We start from the raw sequence: 20,258 nt of genomic DNA on the forward strand, positions 1-20,258 counted from the left end.
AGAGTGCACACAAAATACTCACATGATAACAAAGTTGATCGTATCGACTGATTGTTACATTGCCAGGATCTCGAGTCAGAGATTCAAAATCCTGTAGGAAGATGATAACAAAAATGATGATATGATGATGATGATGATGATGATGGCGATGATGATGATGATGATTTTGATAGGATAAGTTTTTATTTTAATACAGAGTCCGTTAAAAATTTATTTTTTTTAATTTAATTTTGTTTTTGAATCAAGAAGCGATAAGAAGTTTACAAATTGAATAAAAAACTGTAAAATAACATTTAGTTTGTCTTTTAACTACCATTCAAACTGTAGTTTAACTTTAAATTAAATTTCACTACCATCATAAAGCATCACGGCAGAATGAAATTTCCAATTCACAATTCAATTCACGATTCGTTTATTTATCAAACCAGTAAAGATTTGACCTGGAGACCTGGAAGATTAAAAATCACACCAATCACAAGTCAGATATCGTTCAATTTGTCCCGGGATTTTCCTCCAACTTTACCTCAGTGCAAGCAAAAACTGCAAAAAAAACAAACAAGCTATAAAAACATACAAAAAACAAAATTGACAAATATTTTCTTTAAACTATAACACAAAGCCCTTTATAATATGATCATGTTTTAGCGAAGCAGTGCTCAGATAATACGTGCAGAGTTAACAAAAATACACAAAGTATATGGTGGTACCACCATCATTATTATTATTGTGTTTATTATTAGCGAACTTATCAACATTAGCTACAACGACAGCCCTTCAACACTTCAATGTAGCAAAACTCCGAGAAGCTATTTTATAAGAATGTTATAAGGATTGATTTTTTAGGAAAATTATGAGAAAATCAGAAAATTTAACAAAAAAATGTTTAGAAATAAAAATTTTGTTTCGAAAGATTGAATTTCAAAAATTTAATTATTGCCAATTATATGAATGTACTTTAAAACACCAACGACAGCAAAACAACACTTACAACCACAAACGAACAACAAACATCTATACAGACATCTCAAACAACAAGACAACAGCCATTCAACAACTACAAAAAAAACATCACAAACAACAACCAGATAACAGCCAACCAACTTCACTACCACCAGGTTCAACTACAAGACATGTGCCATTCACATCTACCAAAGCCAGCTAGTTGACACTAACAGTCCGTACGCTCTCTATTACGTTGCCATCTATAAAATAATCCTGACCGCGATGTTCCAATATTTCCTCCCTCTCTCACTCATGGCCTATTTTAGCTACAAAGTTGTCGGAAATCTCAAAAACTGCATCAACATCCTGAGCGTCAATTTTCCTTTAAAATTGTCAAAAAATATGACAGCTGCTGTAGCTACTACAGATTGTAATGTTGCTAGCGACGAAAGTGATTGCTTTAAAAAGGAAGATAAAAAATTTCATCCTAGTGCTCTAGATTTGAAAAATAACAAATCACTGAAGAACGGCTTGAAATGTAAAATGTTTACCTCAGACGATGGTGATAATAAGATGATGATGGTGCAGATGAATGAGGAAATTAATGATGATGATAATGAAGATGGTGATGAAGATAGTGATGCGAAACAGCATAGTCATGCCAGCAAACGTGTTGTGGGATTCGAGAAATTACAAAAAAAGAAAAATAGGTTGGAAGGGAGGAAGAAGAAGAGATGCACGTTTCTAGCGGTGACTAGTTTTTTTAGGCACAAGATTGCTAGCGTTAGTGGAAGTGGTTCTCAACATGACGATGATTATATTTTTAATAATAACAAAATGTATCACTATGACGATGATAAAAATAACGACAACCACGACGACCCGAAAAACAATCCAGGAAATAATGGCCGGGATAAAGATGATGACGTCATAATAAATGAAGAATATCCCGTCGGCATACATTACGCTCACAACAACACTACAACCAATCCTAACAAGATTAGTGATGATGACAACAAGAATGGTAACATCAACAACAACAACAACAACACCAACAACATCAACAACAACAACATCAACAACAACAACATCACAAACAACAACATCAACATCATTAACAACAACAACAGCAACAACAACAGCAACAATGCTACCGACGATTTCAATGACAACAATAAAAATAATAACGCCAAACTTAACGAGGCGTTTGTTAGAAATATAAAACTGCTCAGCGAAGATTACATTGTGAAAAAGCGGAAGCAGAGCGACATAAATAACAGTTGCTTTTCGTCAATCAAGCGCAAACTCTTCGACAAAAAATCAGTGACGAGAAAAAATTTGGCGAAAAAATTTCTTCTCAACAAATCGCCGTCAATATCGTCGAGCCACACAACCACGCTAACGTCTGTGGCCACCGCGACAACCACTCCTAAACACTTCGATATGGTCAGATATCGTCTGAAAGATCTGCGAGCTAGCTGCAAAGATGATGTTGGGGGTAAAATCGACAGTTGTAACAGTGGAGAGGAAAATGTTTGTAACGTTTGTAGTGCGGATGAAGATGATGAGGAGGAGGAGGAAAACCGTGAGGGTGACATTTCTATTAACGCGAATGAAAAGTGCGACGGCGCTGTGAAAGCAGCAGGATTCAAATGTGCAGGCACTCGAGTGAAAGTGCCCAAACAAGGGAGTGATGCTGCCGAAGAGGGAAAAATCATCGGTGGAAAAATTGAAAAAAAGTTTAAAATAAAGAAAACTGTATCACCCGCTAAAAAACAAAACCAGCAACACCTGCAGCATAATAAGCAAGGAAATCAGTTCAAAAAACAGCAACTGCCACAAAATTCAAACCACCTACTCCACCAGCAACAAAAACGCGTAGCAGTAGTGGCCTCGGCGACAAAATTAGTGACAGTAGTAGTGATCATGTGCGCGGTTTGTAGCATCCTCACGGTCATCAACCATACGTTGAGTGGCTTGCAGCAGATTTTAGAAAGCACGAAAACATTTCACGGCAGGTTAGAGAAGTTCGACCACTACAGACGCATCTCATACATCATCCTGAACTTCATATCCACTGCCAACTACATTTTCAACTTCTCTGCATACTGTCTCTGCAGTAAGAACTTCAGGTCGGTTCTAAAAGACGGTTGCCTGAACGTCTGCAAGGCTGTCGCCTCGTGCTTTAGGAATCCTTGCCTCAAGAAAAATCATTACTGAATTGTTTAATTTATTATTTTCTTCACTCACTCTCTCCCTCTCTCTTCTCTCTCTTTCTTTTCTGTTTTCCTTTATCTCTCTTCATTTCTCTCTCTAGAAATACGTCTGATACTTAACAATTTCACAAGAACTTGACAGATCTTAAACTATGTTGTATACATTCATATTGTGTTGGTATGTATACATTCATATTATATTGGTATGTATACATTCATATTGTGTTGGTATGTATACATTCATATTGTATTGGTTTACATTTAGTGCAAATATACATGTACAAATGAAGAATATATGTATATATTGTATTGGTATGGTATGTATACATTAATGTTGTATTGGTTTAAATACACACACACACACACACACACACACACACATATATATATATATATATATATATAATTTTGTTATAAACATTATATAAATGTTGTAATGTGACGTAGAAATATATATATATATAATATATAAATATAATATATATAATATAATATATATATTTGTATTTATAATTATGTTTAAATGAAAATTTTGCACTGTATTTTTGCTTTTTAACGGACATTTATCATCGCGAAGACAATGAACAAAATATAGAAGACAATAAGAATGATAATAATATAAAGAAGAATTTGGCAGAAGAAGAAGAATAACACTAACAATAAATAACAATAAATAATAATAATAATAGTGAACGATTGGTTCGTTGATGTTTATATTAGCCGAGTTGTTGATATTTTTCTAGTGCTTTTAAATGTTACTGAAAGGCGTTAACTAACGTTATTATTATTATTAGTATTATTATCATCTTCATCTTTGTTGTTGTTGTTGTTATTGTTATTGCCGCGTTTTTTTTTAATTTGACGCGTCGCTGATGAACGACGCTATGCGGAAATTTAAAAGGCGGAAAACCTTCTATGACGTAATAATGACGCAAATTACTTAAGATTGAAATTTAAATGAAGATGACGAGCGATTACGATGACGACGGCGACGATGGTGGTCCTCATGATGATGGTTTTGATTATGCTGCTGCTGCTGCTGATGATGATAATGATGTCGGTGATGATGATGATGACGATGTATACTCTCTCTCTCTTTCTCTCTCTCTCTTTCTCTCTCTCTCTCTTTCTCTCTCTCTCTCTCTATATATATATAGAAGTTTTTCACTGATGGAGGTAATTTGTGATGCATGAGCGATTGAAATTGTGTTGATCAAGGAGGAAGAAAAAAAGAAGAAGACAATGAGACAATGATGATGATGATGATGATGATAATTATAATGATGATGATGATGAAGAAGAAAAAGAAAATGATTATGATGACGATGAGGATGATGATGACGACGACGACGATTACTAATATTAATGCCGTTACTGTTACCACTACTTCTCTATTTACAACTACTACTTATAACGCTATTGGTACAGCTACAGTTGTTGCAGCTTCTGATACTACTACTACTACTAGTACTACTGCTACTACTATTACTGCTATGACTACTACTATTATTATTATCATTAACATTATGATTATTATTGCCCCTCAGAGGTTATGTATTAAATGCTTTATTGAATCCAGTGCGTCTTCAGTTACTCTACTAGGGTAGAGTAACTGCTACTACTACTACTACTATAACTACCACTATTACTGTTGCTGCTGCTACTGCTACTACCATTTTACTATCACTGCTACCACTATTACTGTTTATTATTACTACTACTACTACTCTACTACCACTGCTACTACTATTACTGTTGCTGTTGCTACTACTACTACTACTACATCTACTCTACTACCACTACTACCATTACTACCACTACTGCTACTGCTACTACTACTACTAGTACTACTCTACTACCACTATTACTGCTGCTACTACTACTACTACCACTACTACCACTACTGCTACTGCTACTACACTACTACTCTACTACCACTATTACTGCTGCTACTACTACTGCTACCACTACTACCACTACTGCTACTGCTATTACTGCTACTACTCTACTACCACTACTACTGCTGCTGCTATTACTACTGCTACTCAATCCGCATTCGTCGATTTTGTTTGCCTAGTCGACGTAATTGTTGTTAATGTAGTCTACATACAAATTGATAAAATCATGTCAATGATGACGATGATGATGATGACGACGACAACGATGATGATGATGGTGGTGGTGGTGGAAATGATGATGATGATGGTAAGAATGATGATGGTGGTGGTGGTGGAAATGATGATGATGATGGTAAGAATGATGATGGTGGTGGTGGTGGAAATGATGATGATGATGGTAAGAATGATGATGGTGGTGGTGGTGGAAATGATGATGATGATGGTAAGAATGATAATGATGAAAATGATAATGATGATGATGATAGTTGTTAAATTCATCGCCACACTCACTCGCAAAATTCGTTTTTTTATTTAAAAAATTTAAAAAAAAAATCCCAAAAAATCTCTCTCCATGTCAAATGAAGTAATTTTTATAATATAATTTTTAACTATAATTTCTAGAGTTACATAATTCAGAAAAAATCTTTCAAGAGATAATATTTTTCGCGGTCTTTGAGGCTGAAAGGCAGACGAATTGTCCGTGTTAAACGTGCTCTATGTGCTAATATTATACATCACATCATCGTTGAAAAGCCCCTCTCAGATTTCTGAAGTTAGTTAATCTTTTTTAGGCATTTTGTTCGTTTGTTGTTGTTGTTTTGTTCATCATGTTTTGGGGTTGTTTTGGGTTTTTGTTGTTGTTGAGACACACGCACATACACTTACGCACCACACACACACACACAAACACACACACACAGACATAGTACACACACACAAATAAAACCAGATTATGAAATTATTTTTATAATTTTTCCTTAGGAAATCAAAAGGCACGCGCTTAATTTCTTACAGGAAAACATTGGGATTAGCGTGGAGATATGGAAGAAATAATTAATTTTTGAAAAAAAAAATAAAAATTAAAAAATTAAACAAATAAATATAAATAAAAAAATATGAATAAAAATCAAAACAAACCAAAATGAAACCTAATTAGATTTTTTGGGTCTTTTCAAGTGCCGAATTGAGAGTATACTAGATAAATTACGTTTTTATTTAAAATTTTTTTCCATTTTAAAAGATAATTAATAGGTTCTTTGCAGGACTTGATCTGAAGTGGAATCCATTCCATAGCAATTAAGAGAAATAAAAAATCTGAAGAATTGGAAAAAAATTTATAGAGTAAGCTAGAATAATGTAGGGATAGCTTTTGTATTGTGGCTAATATGCTTGAGGCTGATGTTACATTACAAAAAGACCCCCGTCCATCACATGCAATGAATGTGGTGTGTTTTTGAAAATTTTCCAAACATTTTTCAAAAATTTTGGACTAACTAAACCGCAAAAATTGAAAAGGAAAAAGGAAAAATGTTGAGTAGTTATATTGTATCTTTGATGTCACATCTTCCCATCCGGTCGTCCAGATACTTGGCGGTCATGGCCGGTATTATAAAGTGGTCTGCAAACATTGCACACATTACAAACATCAAATGTCATCACGTCACAGCTCAATTAATCACATTAATCACATCCGATTGCATTAACCACACCAGGTCCCAATACATTATTCACATTTCGTCTACATCAGCATCACATGGGCAACTGAATAATATGATATGCCACACGTCATTATCTTATAAACTGTTTCCAGATCATATGCATATAGAAGCAGTTCCATCTCTACTTACGTGTCATTAATGTATGGCTTATACAAACAAACACATCCAGGCATGGGAAAGAGAAACAGTTTCAGCCTATCTATGAGAGGAAAAATGCCGTTTGAGATCATTGACCTCGGTTGGTTTTGTATGTTTATTCAAGCCCAAAAAATAAACAAACACATCGGTATATTTATGTATAAAATATATAATATAAATAAATTTTATATAATTCGCAAGTAAGTTGACATGTAGATGTCAAGATAATCGGATGATGATGACAGCAGTTTTCAACTGAGATGAATGATTTTTTCAATTCAAAAATCTTTAATGGAGTGTTTATTTGATCTGTTTTTATAAGAAGCACCGGCCTAAATGACCTAGATGAAATGAGAATTACGCGTAGAATGACGTCTTAGCACTGTAAACAAACAAACGAACAAACGAACGAACGAACGAACGAACGAACAAACAAACATTTCCCGAAAATTCATCATCCTTAGATCAATACAAGAAATCTTACACTCGATTTCTTCATCTCTCACGTGCGTGCACACACGCGAAAAAACTGTTTGTCTACATGTAGATACATGGATACTATTAATTGTATTATACCATTGAGAAACTGAAATACTTAAACAAAATTACAAAAAAATATTAATACAAAGAAATAAAAATTTTCTTGTTATATAACTAAAATGTGTTACTATAATTACCTCATGTTGTGTTTCATTGTACTGTTTTATGATTAATAGATTAGATAACAAATAGAATATTTCTATATTTCTATATAATGTGTTTATAATATTACGACACACATATTACGACACACATACTACGACACACACATACATACATACACAAACACACACAGATAATGACGTAGTAGTAGTATAAACGCACATTTTTATAGCGCGAAATAAAAATGTAGTAATGAGAAATTTCCTGTGAGGTATGATTTTAAAAACATTGTGAATATAGGCCACCTGTGTTTTTTATCTTTTACCTAATTCAATTACTTTTCGTTACATTCGGATAAGATTTACACAAAAAATTGCATGCAAGGGAGATCAGAACATAAATTTTCAGTAAATGATAGAACATTTTTTATTAGCACCACCTAAGACAAGGACGACGATGATGATGGTGACAATGATGGTGACGATGATGATGATGACGATGGAGATGATGATGATGATGATGATGATGATGACGGTAAACATAAACCAGCATGTAAAGAGTCTTAGTGTCATGCAAACAAACTGGCCCAGAAGTTCTAGAGCATGTCGTGACGCTCGGCTTTATAACAACTATCGATTGCGTCATCGCTTGCGTCATCATCTTCGTCGTCCTCATCGTCGTTTTTGTCATCATCACATCACATTATCAACTAACAAGAAAGCAGGCTTAACCCCTCTGAAGCATTGATACATTGGGAATTTCCTAGCTTAAGTGCTTATGCACTCTGCTATTTTAGTGTTCATGTACTTTATTATTATACTATTATAGTACTTAAGTGCGCTTAGTACTTATGTACGTGTTCTGCGAAAGAATTGAAATTGCTAAGGTACAGAATATATAATGATTATCTTTCGCCATGCCAAAAATTTAAAAAAATAACACACACAACACACATACACCCACTCATACAGCACACACACACACACACACACACACACACACACGACATATATATATATATATATATATATATATATATATATATATATATATACACTCTTGAGGAAAGAAAATGCAATTAAATAATTTCGACTCTCGAGGTTTTAAAAAAGATGAGATGACAACAATTTTATTATGTGATAAACGCACTAAATTAAATATGACGCGCCTGAAAAGATTGAATAATAGTAGTAGTGGTTGTAGTATTAGTAGTAGAAACAGCAGCAGCAGCAGCAGTAGTAGTGGCGGTAGCAGCATCAGTAGCAGTAGTAGTGGTTTTAGTAGTAGTTGTAGTAGCGATGGTAGTGGTTGTAGTTTCCAGCTGTTAACTAACTCAGATTTATGATGAGAGACTAAAGAACTTCAGAAAGTTCGGAATTTTTCATCCACGGGCCACGCTTCGATGGATAAATCTGATTGCAAAAAAATATTAAATTACGGCTTCTCTACAACAACAAAACCGTGAAGAAAACCATTTCAATTGAATATTTTGTGTTTTATATTTCCTTATTAAACGGTAAAAACACACACACACACACGCACGCACACAACATACACATAAACCACGTATCAGCCTGTTTCTTTCGTGGCAATTTCTCGCCTTTAGATGTGTGGAAATTAAATCTTCTGTTTATTTGTATTCAAGGATATAATTAGCCATCACGCACACACGCACGCATACATGGAAACACACACACACACACACGCACGCATACATGCAAACACACACACACACACACAAACGCATGCATTTAGAATTTGCGTTAACCCTTTACAACAACTGCGCTGGTTTATTCATTCTTGACGTGTTTTTTATAAAAAAAGGAGAAGCAACTAATTAAGCAAAATCTATTTACGATGTGTGTCGTCGAAAAAAAAGAGGATTGCAATCTCTCTCTCTCTCTGTGTGTGTGTGTGCGTGCGTGCGTGTGTGCATATACTACTTACCTATAACCGTATATACATTTTCATGTATTCGTGTGTGTGTTTGTTAGTTTGTCTGGGTGCTTGAGTGTGTATTTAGTAATATACACGTATATTGTGTATGTAGTGTGTGTATGCTTGTGTGTATATATATGTGGTTTGTGTGTGTGTGTGCGGTGCAGCAGGTAACATCTGCCATTATTTTGCGGTTATCATTCATTTTGAGTTTCATAACGACCGCTTTTAATTTATAGTCGTAAAAAATGGTTATTCGTAGAGTATTGGAGTAATCTGAAATGCAATTTAAGTAGCAAAAATGGATTTTTTTTCATGAAACTTTTTTGTTTATTTATACAAAAAATAGATTAAATAAAAATTGTATTAGCAACGTGTGACGATGGAATAGGTGAATGAATTCATAGAATTATAGTGCAAAAAAAAGTTCGCCCATCTAGCCATCCATATCCAACCAGTCATCCATCCATCATTCTATCCATCTATCCCTTCATCCATCCATTCATTCATCCATTCATCCGTCCGTCCCTCCATTCATCCGTCCGTCCGTCCATCTATCTGTCTCTTTATTTATCTCATTTCTTCTCCAGAGAACATTCCCTGTAGTAAAAAATTAATGAATAACCAATTTTCAAATTATAAAGTGAAGAACAATGACAATCAAAGTTAAAAAAAGCAATAAAAATAATATAAAAAAAATGAACTTTGACCTTTGCCCTCCTCAAGATGGAGTCCTTCTCGGGGTCATAGGGGTGCTCCTTGGAGGGAATTTCCAAAATGGTGGGTATGGTCTGATTGTACACGTCAATCACGTTTCTTATCAACTCTGCTATCTGAAGTTATTATTAACAACAACAACACACGTTTAGACGACATTTTCCCCGAGATCGGGGTTGCCGTTTGGCTACCTATGATGAAACCGAAAAACCCCTCGACGCCATTCCATAATAAGTAATTTATTTGGCTAATTTTTACGCAGGACGCCCTTCCTTACGCAACCACAGTTATAAGCGGTGGGCCTAGCCTTTGATGATCCAACATCACTCACAAGGCAGTGAGGGTCAGTTTAATGTCATAACCAGGACATTAACAATAACATTAACAATATTGGTAATATTTAATAAATAAATAAATAAACAAATCAATCAATCAATCAATTAATCAATCATTCAATCAATAAATCAATCAACTAATCAATCATTTATTTAATTGATTTTACATTTTGATTGATGAGGACAATAGCAATGTCATCTCTTGAGGTGAACTTTTTGAAGCACTCTTCAATCTCTGAAACACTGGTTGCTAGTAAATTTTTGGAAAATGAATTAGGAAATAAAACGAATGAATGAATGAATGAATGAATGAAAAAATAAATACACAAATGAAGAAATAACTCAATTACTCTCTCATTCATTCATCAATTCATTCATTTATTTATTTATTTATTTATTAAGTTATACATTTATACAAGCACTCATACATGGAATGATTGATTGACTCATTCACTAAACTGTCCATTTATTTATCATACTTACTTTTTTCAACGACCAGAAAATTAGGATGGCGATGTTTGTCCAATTCCCCAATGCCTCCAAGCAGGAAGCCAGTACATGTGTCCTAGAAAAAAAATTTCATATTATAATTTTAAAAATTTATCAATTTAAAAAAAAAATCTTTCAAAGTAAAGCAAAGCCACATTATTACAATCAAACAATTACATTGCAATTACAGTAGAGTTATAGTAATCATATTAGTAATATGAAAAAAATGTAATAAGACACTACATTTTCAATTACGTGATATTACATAAAAATGACATCATAATGACATCACTACAATCACATTACACTAACATTTACTCACCTCATCTCCAATGACAGCAATCAATTTCCCCCTCGTTATTGATGCCATTTTTTTATCTAATTTTTCAGATCAGATTAGTCTTGCTTGTGCAAGTGAAGTGAATTTATTTTTAACTGTTATATAAATATAAATAAATAAGTTGTTTTGAAATGAGAAAAAGGAATGATTACTAGCAATAACAAAAAAATCATTATTATTATTATTGTTGTTGTTAATGTTATGCAGACCCAGATGAAACCAGAACTAACCAGTTAGGCAGGTAAGGTAAGAAGAGTATTTTCTTTAGATTTTCACTGACTTTTATGGCAAAATTATACAAAATTATCAAACTGTTTAATGTGACTGATAAAATTGAAAAATTAGAAGATTAATTTGAAATTAATGCCGGATTTAATTAAATTCGGGACATTTATAAAACTAGTTAATTCAAAACACTAAAAGAAAATGTATAAAAGCAAACCTTTAATTAATTGCACATATGATTGGGTACGTTTTGAGAAAAATTTATTAAAAATTTTTTCAAAGGATTTTATTAGTAATTTTATTATTTATCAATAAAATTTATTGTAAAAAATAATATTTTGTACAGCAATAACACACAAATTTTTAAAATACATTGAATCTTAATTTGACTAATCACTAGATTAATAACGTTGTGGTAATTACATGTATCTTGTTTATGTGTAAAATGTAACGTATGCATTAAAAATTTTCTCGAAACGAATGAATTTCGTCTTTATTTTTCTAACTTACATTTGATAACAACAAATAAAAATTATTATTTATTTAAAAACGTTTATTGTTAACTTAATATCATGTTACCTGTCACCGATTTACAAAGTATTTCTGTTTTTATACATTTTCAAAAATTAAATTCACTTTTACTTAGTTACAGTTAGAGTTACACTCCTTGGTTTAAGCAATTTTAATTTAATTTTTTAAAATGCGTTTTCATATGTAACTGCACCCATCACAAGTCTTAACAACTTTCATACGAGAATGGGGCTAAATAAAAATCAAACATAAATAATTAACAGAAATCGGTGTTGGCCTAACAGGATTTGGAGTTGCATTCATATTTCTAGGAATCGTTTTATTTTTCGACAAAGGCTTGCTGGCCATAGGGAACGTTAGATAAGTTATCAAAGTTCAATATAAATATAAATCTATTAGTTCTTACATAATTATAATATAGTTGTAAATAAATATTTATGTATATTTTTCTCAAGATCTTATTCATAACAGGCCTAACTGTTGTAATAGGCTTGGAGAGAACTGCTAGATTTTTTTTTCAAAAGCATAAATTAAAAGGGACGTGTTTTTTCTTTGGGGGTGTGGCCATTGTTCTGCTTGGCTGGGCATTCGTCGGCATCCTTATCGAACTCTATGGGTTTTTCGTCCTTTTTAGGTTGTTTTATTCAAGTGTTGCTTTAAAATTATTTATTTGGTCATTCGTTAGCTAAATTCATACATTTATTCATTTTATTCTTGTTTATTCATTTCTTCCAATCCTTTCTTCATTATTTTATTAAATTTTGCTATTTTTAGTATTTCAAATAAATTTTTAGGATTTTTTAAAGTAATTTAAATTAATATTTTCATAACACACACCCACACAACAGTGGTTTTCTGCCTGTGGTTGTAAATTTCTTAAGAAGGTTGCCTGTCATTGGATATCTGCTATATTTGCCTGGCATAAGCTATGTTGGTCCAGTGTTACAATGATACTATTACATATTGATTTGTATGTAATGTTGTAATGTAATGGTTGGAGGTGCCCAGCTCAATGTATTCGTCTATAAGTGTTTGTAGGTGTGTGTGTGTTTGTGTGCGTGTGTATGTTTGTGTGCGTGCCTGCCTCTAGGCCAAGTAATACAATTATAAAGAATATCTTATGTTAATAATTTACATATTTGTTTTTTGAAGATTTTTTCAAACTATTTTTAATGGTCATAATTAGTTAATTAATTGGTAATAATTAATTTATTGGTTATAATTAAGCTATAATTTTGATCATTCAATTTTTTTTTTCATTTATTCATAAATAATTTTCTTCTTTTTTCCCAATCATTTTCAGCTTGTCAATAAAGTTGGAGAGCCTCAGGGGATGGTCTGAGAATTATTATTATTATTATTATTATTATTACCGTTATTATTATCAATGTGTATTTTATGGTTTTTTCCAACTCAATTTTATTTAATTCCATTGTTTTACTGTCATAGTATTGTCATATTTTTTGTTGACATTATTCGATCATTCATTCATTCAATGTGTTATTCGTTCGCTCATTCATTCATTCATTCGTTTGTTTGTTTGTTTCTTCATTCATTCATTCATTTGTTCATTTAATAATATAATTTAATAAAGCAATGTATTGTGTAGCTAGTTGTGCTATGTACAGAATAAGTATTATTATCAAAATTAACAGCAGAATGATGATTGCAAATGATGTAAAGATGATGATGATTATGAAGACGACGAAGATGCCGCTTCTGATCTATGATGATAATGATGTTGGTGGTGATGATGGTGATGAGTGGGCAATACAATATAAATCCATTTTTTTCTTGACTTCATTTTTTCACCAATTTTTCCGTTAAATCTTGAAATAATATAAAGATATCGTCTGTTAATTATTCTTATATTCGTTATGGTTTAGTGTCTTTTTTATTCTGATGATCGATAAATAATGGTTAATAAGTGATTAAGAATTTGGTTCTTTGCATGTGTTTACATCCCACGCAGTTGATGGGCTAGTTTCCCTATCATACTCATTAAAAAGTTATTCAGCATGAAGGGATTTGTTGATTTGACTACGTTTCATCGCTAAAATAGCCTAATTAAAGATTAAATTAGGCAAATATAATATTTTTAAAATCAAAAACTTGACTGGTTGAATTTATCTTATTACAAATAACGAAACCTGATAAGGCTTTTTTGAAGATGATAACGTGTGAAAAAGTAGTCTTGATTTTTGAAAGAAAATTTTGATAAAAAATAAAGCAAAACGTTTTTTCGGAAATAAATAACAAACAGTTGAATCGTTTCCGAATGCAATTTCGAGGCACTACGTTTCGGGTGAGATTATGATTGGGAGGACTGAATTACGAATGCTGGATGATGTTTATGATGATCGGATGTGTGTGATGTCCTACTGGGTCTGTCTGCGTCTGTATGTGTGTATTTATACTTGTATAAGTGAGTATGTGTGTTGTAAGATATGTTAGTGTGATTGTGTGAATAATTTTTGATTGTATAAGGTATGTACATATTCAATTGAATCCTGCACACTTCTGCATCACTGTCGTTCGTGGTTCTCTGTATAGATTTTACGAGACTGTGGGGTTTAACGTATGCAAGCACATTGCATTTGAACATTTATCTCTTCGTGATTGTGGTATGCTATGCATTGTTATATTGTTCTCTATTCTAGAGATCGCAAATACTACATTCGGTAAAGTTGCATAATTCATGAGTATTGCCGTTCTATTGAGCACATACATCCGCTTGGCCCGACCGGCTGGTTGCATGGTTACAGCACAAAATCTGAGACCAGTTTTGAATTTAGGCTACCCTGAATGGTGTACGCTGATGTCTAGCTCACGCAGTCAGTCTGCTTACGTTGGTGAAGCTTATGGATAGATGGTTTTAAGGTTGTATTCATATAAATATATGTATAGTTTTACATAAGTGTAGAGTGTGTGTGTGTGCATATACAATATATATTTGTCTATATGTTTGTAAGATAAATACTATCTGTATACGTGTGTGTACGCTAACGTATTTATGTCAGTATGCGTACGTATGTAACGCTTTGAGGTTATTGATCGCATTCTAGATGTATGTATGTGTGTGTGTGCGTACGCGCGCGCGTGTGTGTGTGTGTGTGTGGTGGCGTTGGGTCTTTTCAAAGGACAGTTCTGATCGATGAGGATTCATATTCTTGCGCTGTCTTTCTTGTTTGTTTTGTTTGAATTTGTATTCATATAGTTCTGACATACGTATTTCCATATTGTCTGAGATGCCATCATATGCTTAAGCAGAGTTGTGTTTATTTAAAATTTTTATTTATTTCGTTACTAATTGGCCTATCTTTATTCGAATCAGCAATTTTCATTGTCAGATATGTGCGCGTATGTAAGTGCGTGTATGTATGTGTGTGTATGTATGTGCGTGCGTGCATGTATGTATGCGTATGTATGTGCGTGTATGTATGTGCGTGTATGTATGTGCGCGAATGTATGTGCGCGTATATGTGTGTATTTGTGTTTGATATAGAAAGTACCTTGACCGGTGTACAACCACAATGAACGTGTTATGATTTTTTTTTCATGAAAAGTTTTTCAATTCATTCGATAATTTATTTTTTGCAGCCGAAAATGTAATTAATTCTAACACGTGTGAGATGGTTGAAAATCAATGTTGTCCCACACCGTGTATTCATCATTCAATAGCACGTTGTTATATATACATGTGTGTTTGTGTATGTGTGTGTATGTGTGTGTATGTGTGTGTGTGTGTGTGTACTACTGACAGAAACACTATATATTTTAGTAGCAAATAAATAAAACCAAAAATATTCGCTTTTGGTTGTCTCTTTGTCTGTCTGTCTATCTGTTTTTTTGTATGCAATATGCATTACAAATACACAAAAGTATTGTTGAGGATTTATTCTCACTTATATAAACAGGTGAAAATATAAGGATGCTTTAAGCATTATGTTATAACGCACAGCCATAAGCGCTATGTATGTATGTATTATAAAAATGCTGCAACGAAATGTTAGTTGCTACGTTGTTGTCTTGTATTTATGTATGTTTGTATGTGTGAGTGTGTGTGTTTGTGTTTGGTGTGTGCGTGTGTGTGTGTGTGTGTGTCTTTGTACGCATGTACTTATTTACTTCAGACTAGTATTGAATGTTTTTTATGGTTAGTTATCGGAATTTTTTTCTATAATCTGGAGTACTTCTTTGATGAGCATCAAATAGAAGTAGATACAAATAGAGTTATATATACACACATGTATGTATATATTTGTTTGTATGTGTTATATAAGTGTTTGTATGTATGTGTTGTGTGTGTGTTTGTTTGATAGGGTTTTTATGTATTATGTATGTGTGTATAAAGGCTTGCATGTGACCATTTTTGTGTTAGCAAACCATGTTTCAAAATGATTAAGCTGGGTGGTGCGACGTTTCAATGAAGCTCTCCATGTTTGCATTCACAACAGCAGATGGAATGAAATATTTTCGGCGAAATGATGAATGTTGTTGTTGGTTGTTGTTTAAAACGATTTCAAACATAATAGTTACGAGTGTATATCTACTTGGAATTTTGTGTGTGTGTTTTTGTTCAATTTTTTTACCTGATATTATCTTAAAACTTGTTTGTGTGTTTTGTCCAAACACCAGTTCAAAATAGATCGCTGGTACTGTTTGCATTTGTATGCAGAGATTTTTTTAAACTTAGTAGTATCGATAGTGAAGAAACTTTGGAGATGTGTGCTTTAAAATGTTGTAGCATTTTTAAAAGTTTTAATTACTGATAAACAAGCGTTGAAGCTCTTTCAATAAAAGCAACAACCGATCTAAAAATTAACGTGGCACTAAATACACAAAATTCTTTCTTACTAGAGTATCTAATGAATGTCTGTGTGTGCGTGTGTGCGTGCATGCGTGCGTGTTTTTTCTCGATAGTTTTGAACTAATTTACGTGCCAAAATCGTTATTTTCTTAAAAAATCTTCTACATTTTATTCGATTGCCTACTTGCTTACAATAAGAGAGAAATGTATCTATCAGTGTATGCCATGCATATGAATATCTTGCGCAACAACAAAAAGTAGAAGAGTGTGTTGGGATAGAGAAATAAAGATGTTGAGAGTGAAAGAAAGATAGCGCGGAGGAGAGATACGAAGAGATAACTAGAGAGTATGTATGTAACAGCGTCTTATAGTGATGAGCAAAAAATTAACAAGAAAACCTTCGAGCAAAACGAGTGAATGAAAAAGAGAAAACCTAGAAGAGAGAGAGAGTGATGTGAAGCGAGAGAGCTCAGAGGGAGAGAGTGGTACATAACTTAACCTTCTGCAAATCGACGGTCATTGATTCGTTTTACTTGCTGGCGAATTGATCCACAATCTTGAAAATTCAAAATTTTCCGATTCTTGAAACATTTTGAGAGAAAATTTTGTAATTTTTCCACCGTAGTTATGGGCAAATTCAAGAGGGTTTTGGTTTTGGAAGTCGAGGAAGCCAAGGATAAAAATGCTGAAACTCCTGGTGGCAAGTACAGAAGGGACAGCCCCTGGCTCGTTGAGTCTTTCAAGAAGAAGGGTTTCTTTCTATTTTGTTATTTTTCAATTTTAATATTAAAAATGATTTTTTATTTGATATTTGTAAGCGTTTCCAAAGTATAAAATCGTAAGATAAACTAGAACTAAAAATGATTTTAAACAATTTACAAAGTTAGTAAAAATTTAGAATTAAAGATTAATTTACTATTTGCTAACTCACTTTAAACAACTTTGAAATTAATAAAAGGAGTTGAGTCAGACATTCTCTTCATTACCGGCAAAGACACTGCCGCTTCACTGAAAGCCAAGTACCCAGATACTGCTTTCCTGGGACGTGTCAATCCCATGGACTATCCAAGCATTTCCTTGAACCACTACGTGCAAATCCTGAACGATTTCAAAAAGGAGGGTATCTTGTTGGGTCCTGAAGCCGATCACATGGATCGTTTGGGAAGCAAAATGATCTTGTACGAGCTTAAAGACACCGGAATGGGAGTTAAGGGTAAGAGAATTTTTGTAATAATTATTTATATACCTGCGGTTATTCGTGTGGACTTTTCATTCGCACAAATTTGTAATTAAAACAGCAAAGTTATAAAATTTTAAACAATTACTTAAATAAATTCGTCAATAAGGAACTATTCTGCATTCGTACGATGCCATGAAGAAAAACGACGGCGAAATTGATAGAATCATCCCAAAAGGAGGACCTCCACGCGTGTTGAAGATGCTCCGTGGATCCACTGGTTTGGGAGTTTGGAAGCTGGAAAACAAAGATGACCACATCCTCATGACTGATGCTTACAACCAAACCACTAAAGAAATTGCCCGTAAAGATGTTATTCCTGAGTTTTTGGCCCTCTGCCAGGAAGATGCTATCAGTATGCCCTTCCTTCCTCTCATCAAGGATGGTGAATTCCGTTTCTTGCTCTCCAAACACAAGGTTTCTTTAATTTTTATTGAGTAAGAACATAAAGTAGAAACAGACGCGTAATTAATTGGGAAATAAAACAAATGATATTCGAATCATCCCGCCAATTAGATTCTGGAAGTCGTGCACAAGAAACCGGTTGACGAATCAGCATTCACTGCCACGTTGAGGTCCGGAGCCATCTACACAACTTTAGACTTGAACGAACACAAGTCTCTCGTCGACACCGTAGTTGCGTGGACCCACGAGTTGAAGACAACCTGCAAGTTGGATGATGTTCCATATTGGTGGTCAGTTGATTGCATTGAGGAAGAACTCGGACCGGAGGGACTGCAGCCTGGGCAGATTCCAAGCTCCAAAGCTGGTCGTCGTCTCGTCCTCTCAGAAATCAACTGCAGCTGCTTGGGACTCGTTGCCGATACTTCCGCTGAAGCAAAAGCCAAGGGTCTCAAGTTTTCCGACCTGATTGCCGATATCGTTCTGTCATAAATACCGTTTGACCATCAGCGGTTGCCGCGTTAGTCAATGGACAGCAAATAAATTAGAAATTTTTCAAGACTTACTCGTTGATTAGATGCATTAAGCGTTGCCAAATATTGTAATGTTGATGCGATGTCATGCGAATGAGGAATATTTTTATATCTTTTATAATTCAATTTACACTTTATGATTCGTTTGATTTTAAACAATACAATTAAGATATTCAATAGGTTATGAGTTTAACAATAACACCACTGCGATCTAAACTTTTTCAATTTCTTGCAATAAATTTATTTGTGAATAAAAGTGGAAAAACAAATTGAAAATAAAATAATCATTGAAAATGTAGTTAGTGACGTTGTTCAAAATAAAAACTCTGACAATAAAATATAGTTTAAAAAAATTCACACAATTTTCTTGTATACAACTTTAAAATGATGCAACAAACACCTATAAGATATAAGAAAAAAATATTTAACAACATCAACAGCGTATGTGGGTTTCTTCAATTCACCATCCAAGCACGCAAAACATCACAACCAGCAAGAATTATTCAATATACAATTGTTGAAATATGCACACGCAAAGAAATTGCGTCTCAAATACAAAAAAAACACATATCCACCGCACATAAAACAACATTAACTGGAGCAAGCAATATCTATGACACAGTATGCTGTCATTTATAAATAAATCGATAATTAAATAAATAAATTCATTTGTTCAAATATACGTCTTTAATAAAAGTTTATATACAAATAACGTGAAGTATGTATATGGGAAGATGGTGACATTTTGAGAAAAAAATGTTATGCTAAATATAATTATTAAGTTACTCTTCAATAATAAACCAAACTTCAAGCAGTTATGCATATGTAAATAAATTTAATTTAACCATCCAATGAATCCATAAAACTATCAGGCATCACACACACACACACTAACACACGCACGCACACACAAACCTATCACAATTAAAAAGTTTAAATCACATTATAACTTGAATCAATATCAAATTTACAAATATCGCTACCATCACACCCAAATAGTCTGTACACAGCCAACGGAATTTTAGTATATGAATTGAACTATAGCACTTTAAAACTTAATATTAGCAATAGTAGTAGTAGTAGTAGCCGTAGTAGTAGCAGTAGTAGTAGCCGAAGTAGTAGTAGCAGCAGCAGTAGTGAGTAAAGG

The 20,258-nt window shown here is 33.4% G+C and overlaps 4 protein-coding genes across 4 annotated transcripts in view; 3 read left to right on the forward strand and 1 right to left on the reverse strand.

Annotated features, from left to right (window-relative positions):
• The window catches only part of HELRODRAFT_181081 (hypothetical protein), a gene marked incomplete at both ends in the record, with an annotated part of 6,798 nt that extends 3,636 nt beyond the window's left edge, over nucleotides 1-3,162 (forward strand). The window contains one exon of the mRNA XM_009030357.1: nucleotides 1,116-3,162. Coding sequence (XP_009028605.1) covers nucleotides 1,116-3,162 — 2,047 coding nt within the window. The remainder of the gene's footprint in view (nucleotides 1-1,115) is intronic.
• A 6,900-nt stretch (nucleotides 3,163-10,062) lies between these two features.
• HELRODRAFT_157894 (hypothetical protein) lies at nucleotides 10,063-11,403 on the reverse strand (the record flags this gene model as incomplete). The annotated part of the gene is made up of 5 exons (XM_009030358.1): nucleotides 10,063-10,092; nucleotides 10,203-10,325; nucleotides 10,712-10,794; nucleotides 11,028-11,109; nucleotides 11,356-11,403. 5 exons carry the CDS (start codon nucleotides 11,401-11,403, stop codon nucleotides 10,063-10,065), a joined length of 366 nt encoding a protein of 121 aa, XP_009028606.1.
• A 767-nt stretch (nucleotides 11,404-12,170) lies between these two features.
• HELRODRAFT_181083 (hypothetical protein) lies at nucleotides 12,171-13,471 on the forward strand (the record flags this gene model as incomplete). Its single annotated transcript, XM_009030359.1, has 5 exons — nucleotides 12,171-12,195; nucleotides 12,393-12,484; nucleotides 12,585-12,763; nucleotides 12,978-13,059; nucleotides 13,433-13,471. The coding sequence occupies 5 exons, from the start codon at nucleotides 12,171-12,173 to the stop codon at nucleotides 13,469-13,471; spliced, it is 417 nt and encodes a 138-aa protein (XP_009028607.1).
• Nucleotides 13,472-17,333: 3,862 nt separating this feature from the next.
• Nucleotides 17,334-19,468, forward strand: HELRODRAFT_186118 (hypothetical protein). Its single transcript, XM_009030360.1, has 4 exons — nucleotides 17,334-17,690; nucleotides 17,898-18,152; nucleotides 18,286-18,593; nucleotides 18,693-19,468. Exons 1-4 carry the CDS (start codon nucleotides 17,567-17,569, stop codon nucleotides 19,068-19,070), a joined length of 1,065 nt encoding a protein of 354 aa, XP_009028608.1. The 5' UTR covers nucleotides 17,334-17,566; the 3' UTR covers nucleotides 19,071-19,468.
• The last annotated feature ends 790 nt before the right edge of the window (nucleotides 19,469-20,258 follow it).

Source organism: Helobdella robusta (assembly GCF_000326865.2).
Source record: "Helobdella robusta unplaced genomic scaffold HELROscaffold_67, whole genome shotgun sequence".
Lineage (NCBI taxonomy): Eukaryota > Metazoa > Annelida > Clitellata > Rhynchobdellida > Glossiphoniidae > Helobdella > Helobdella robusta.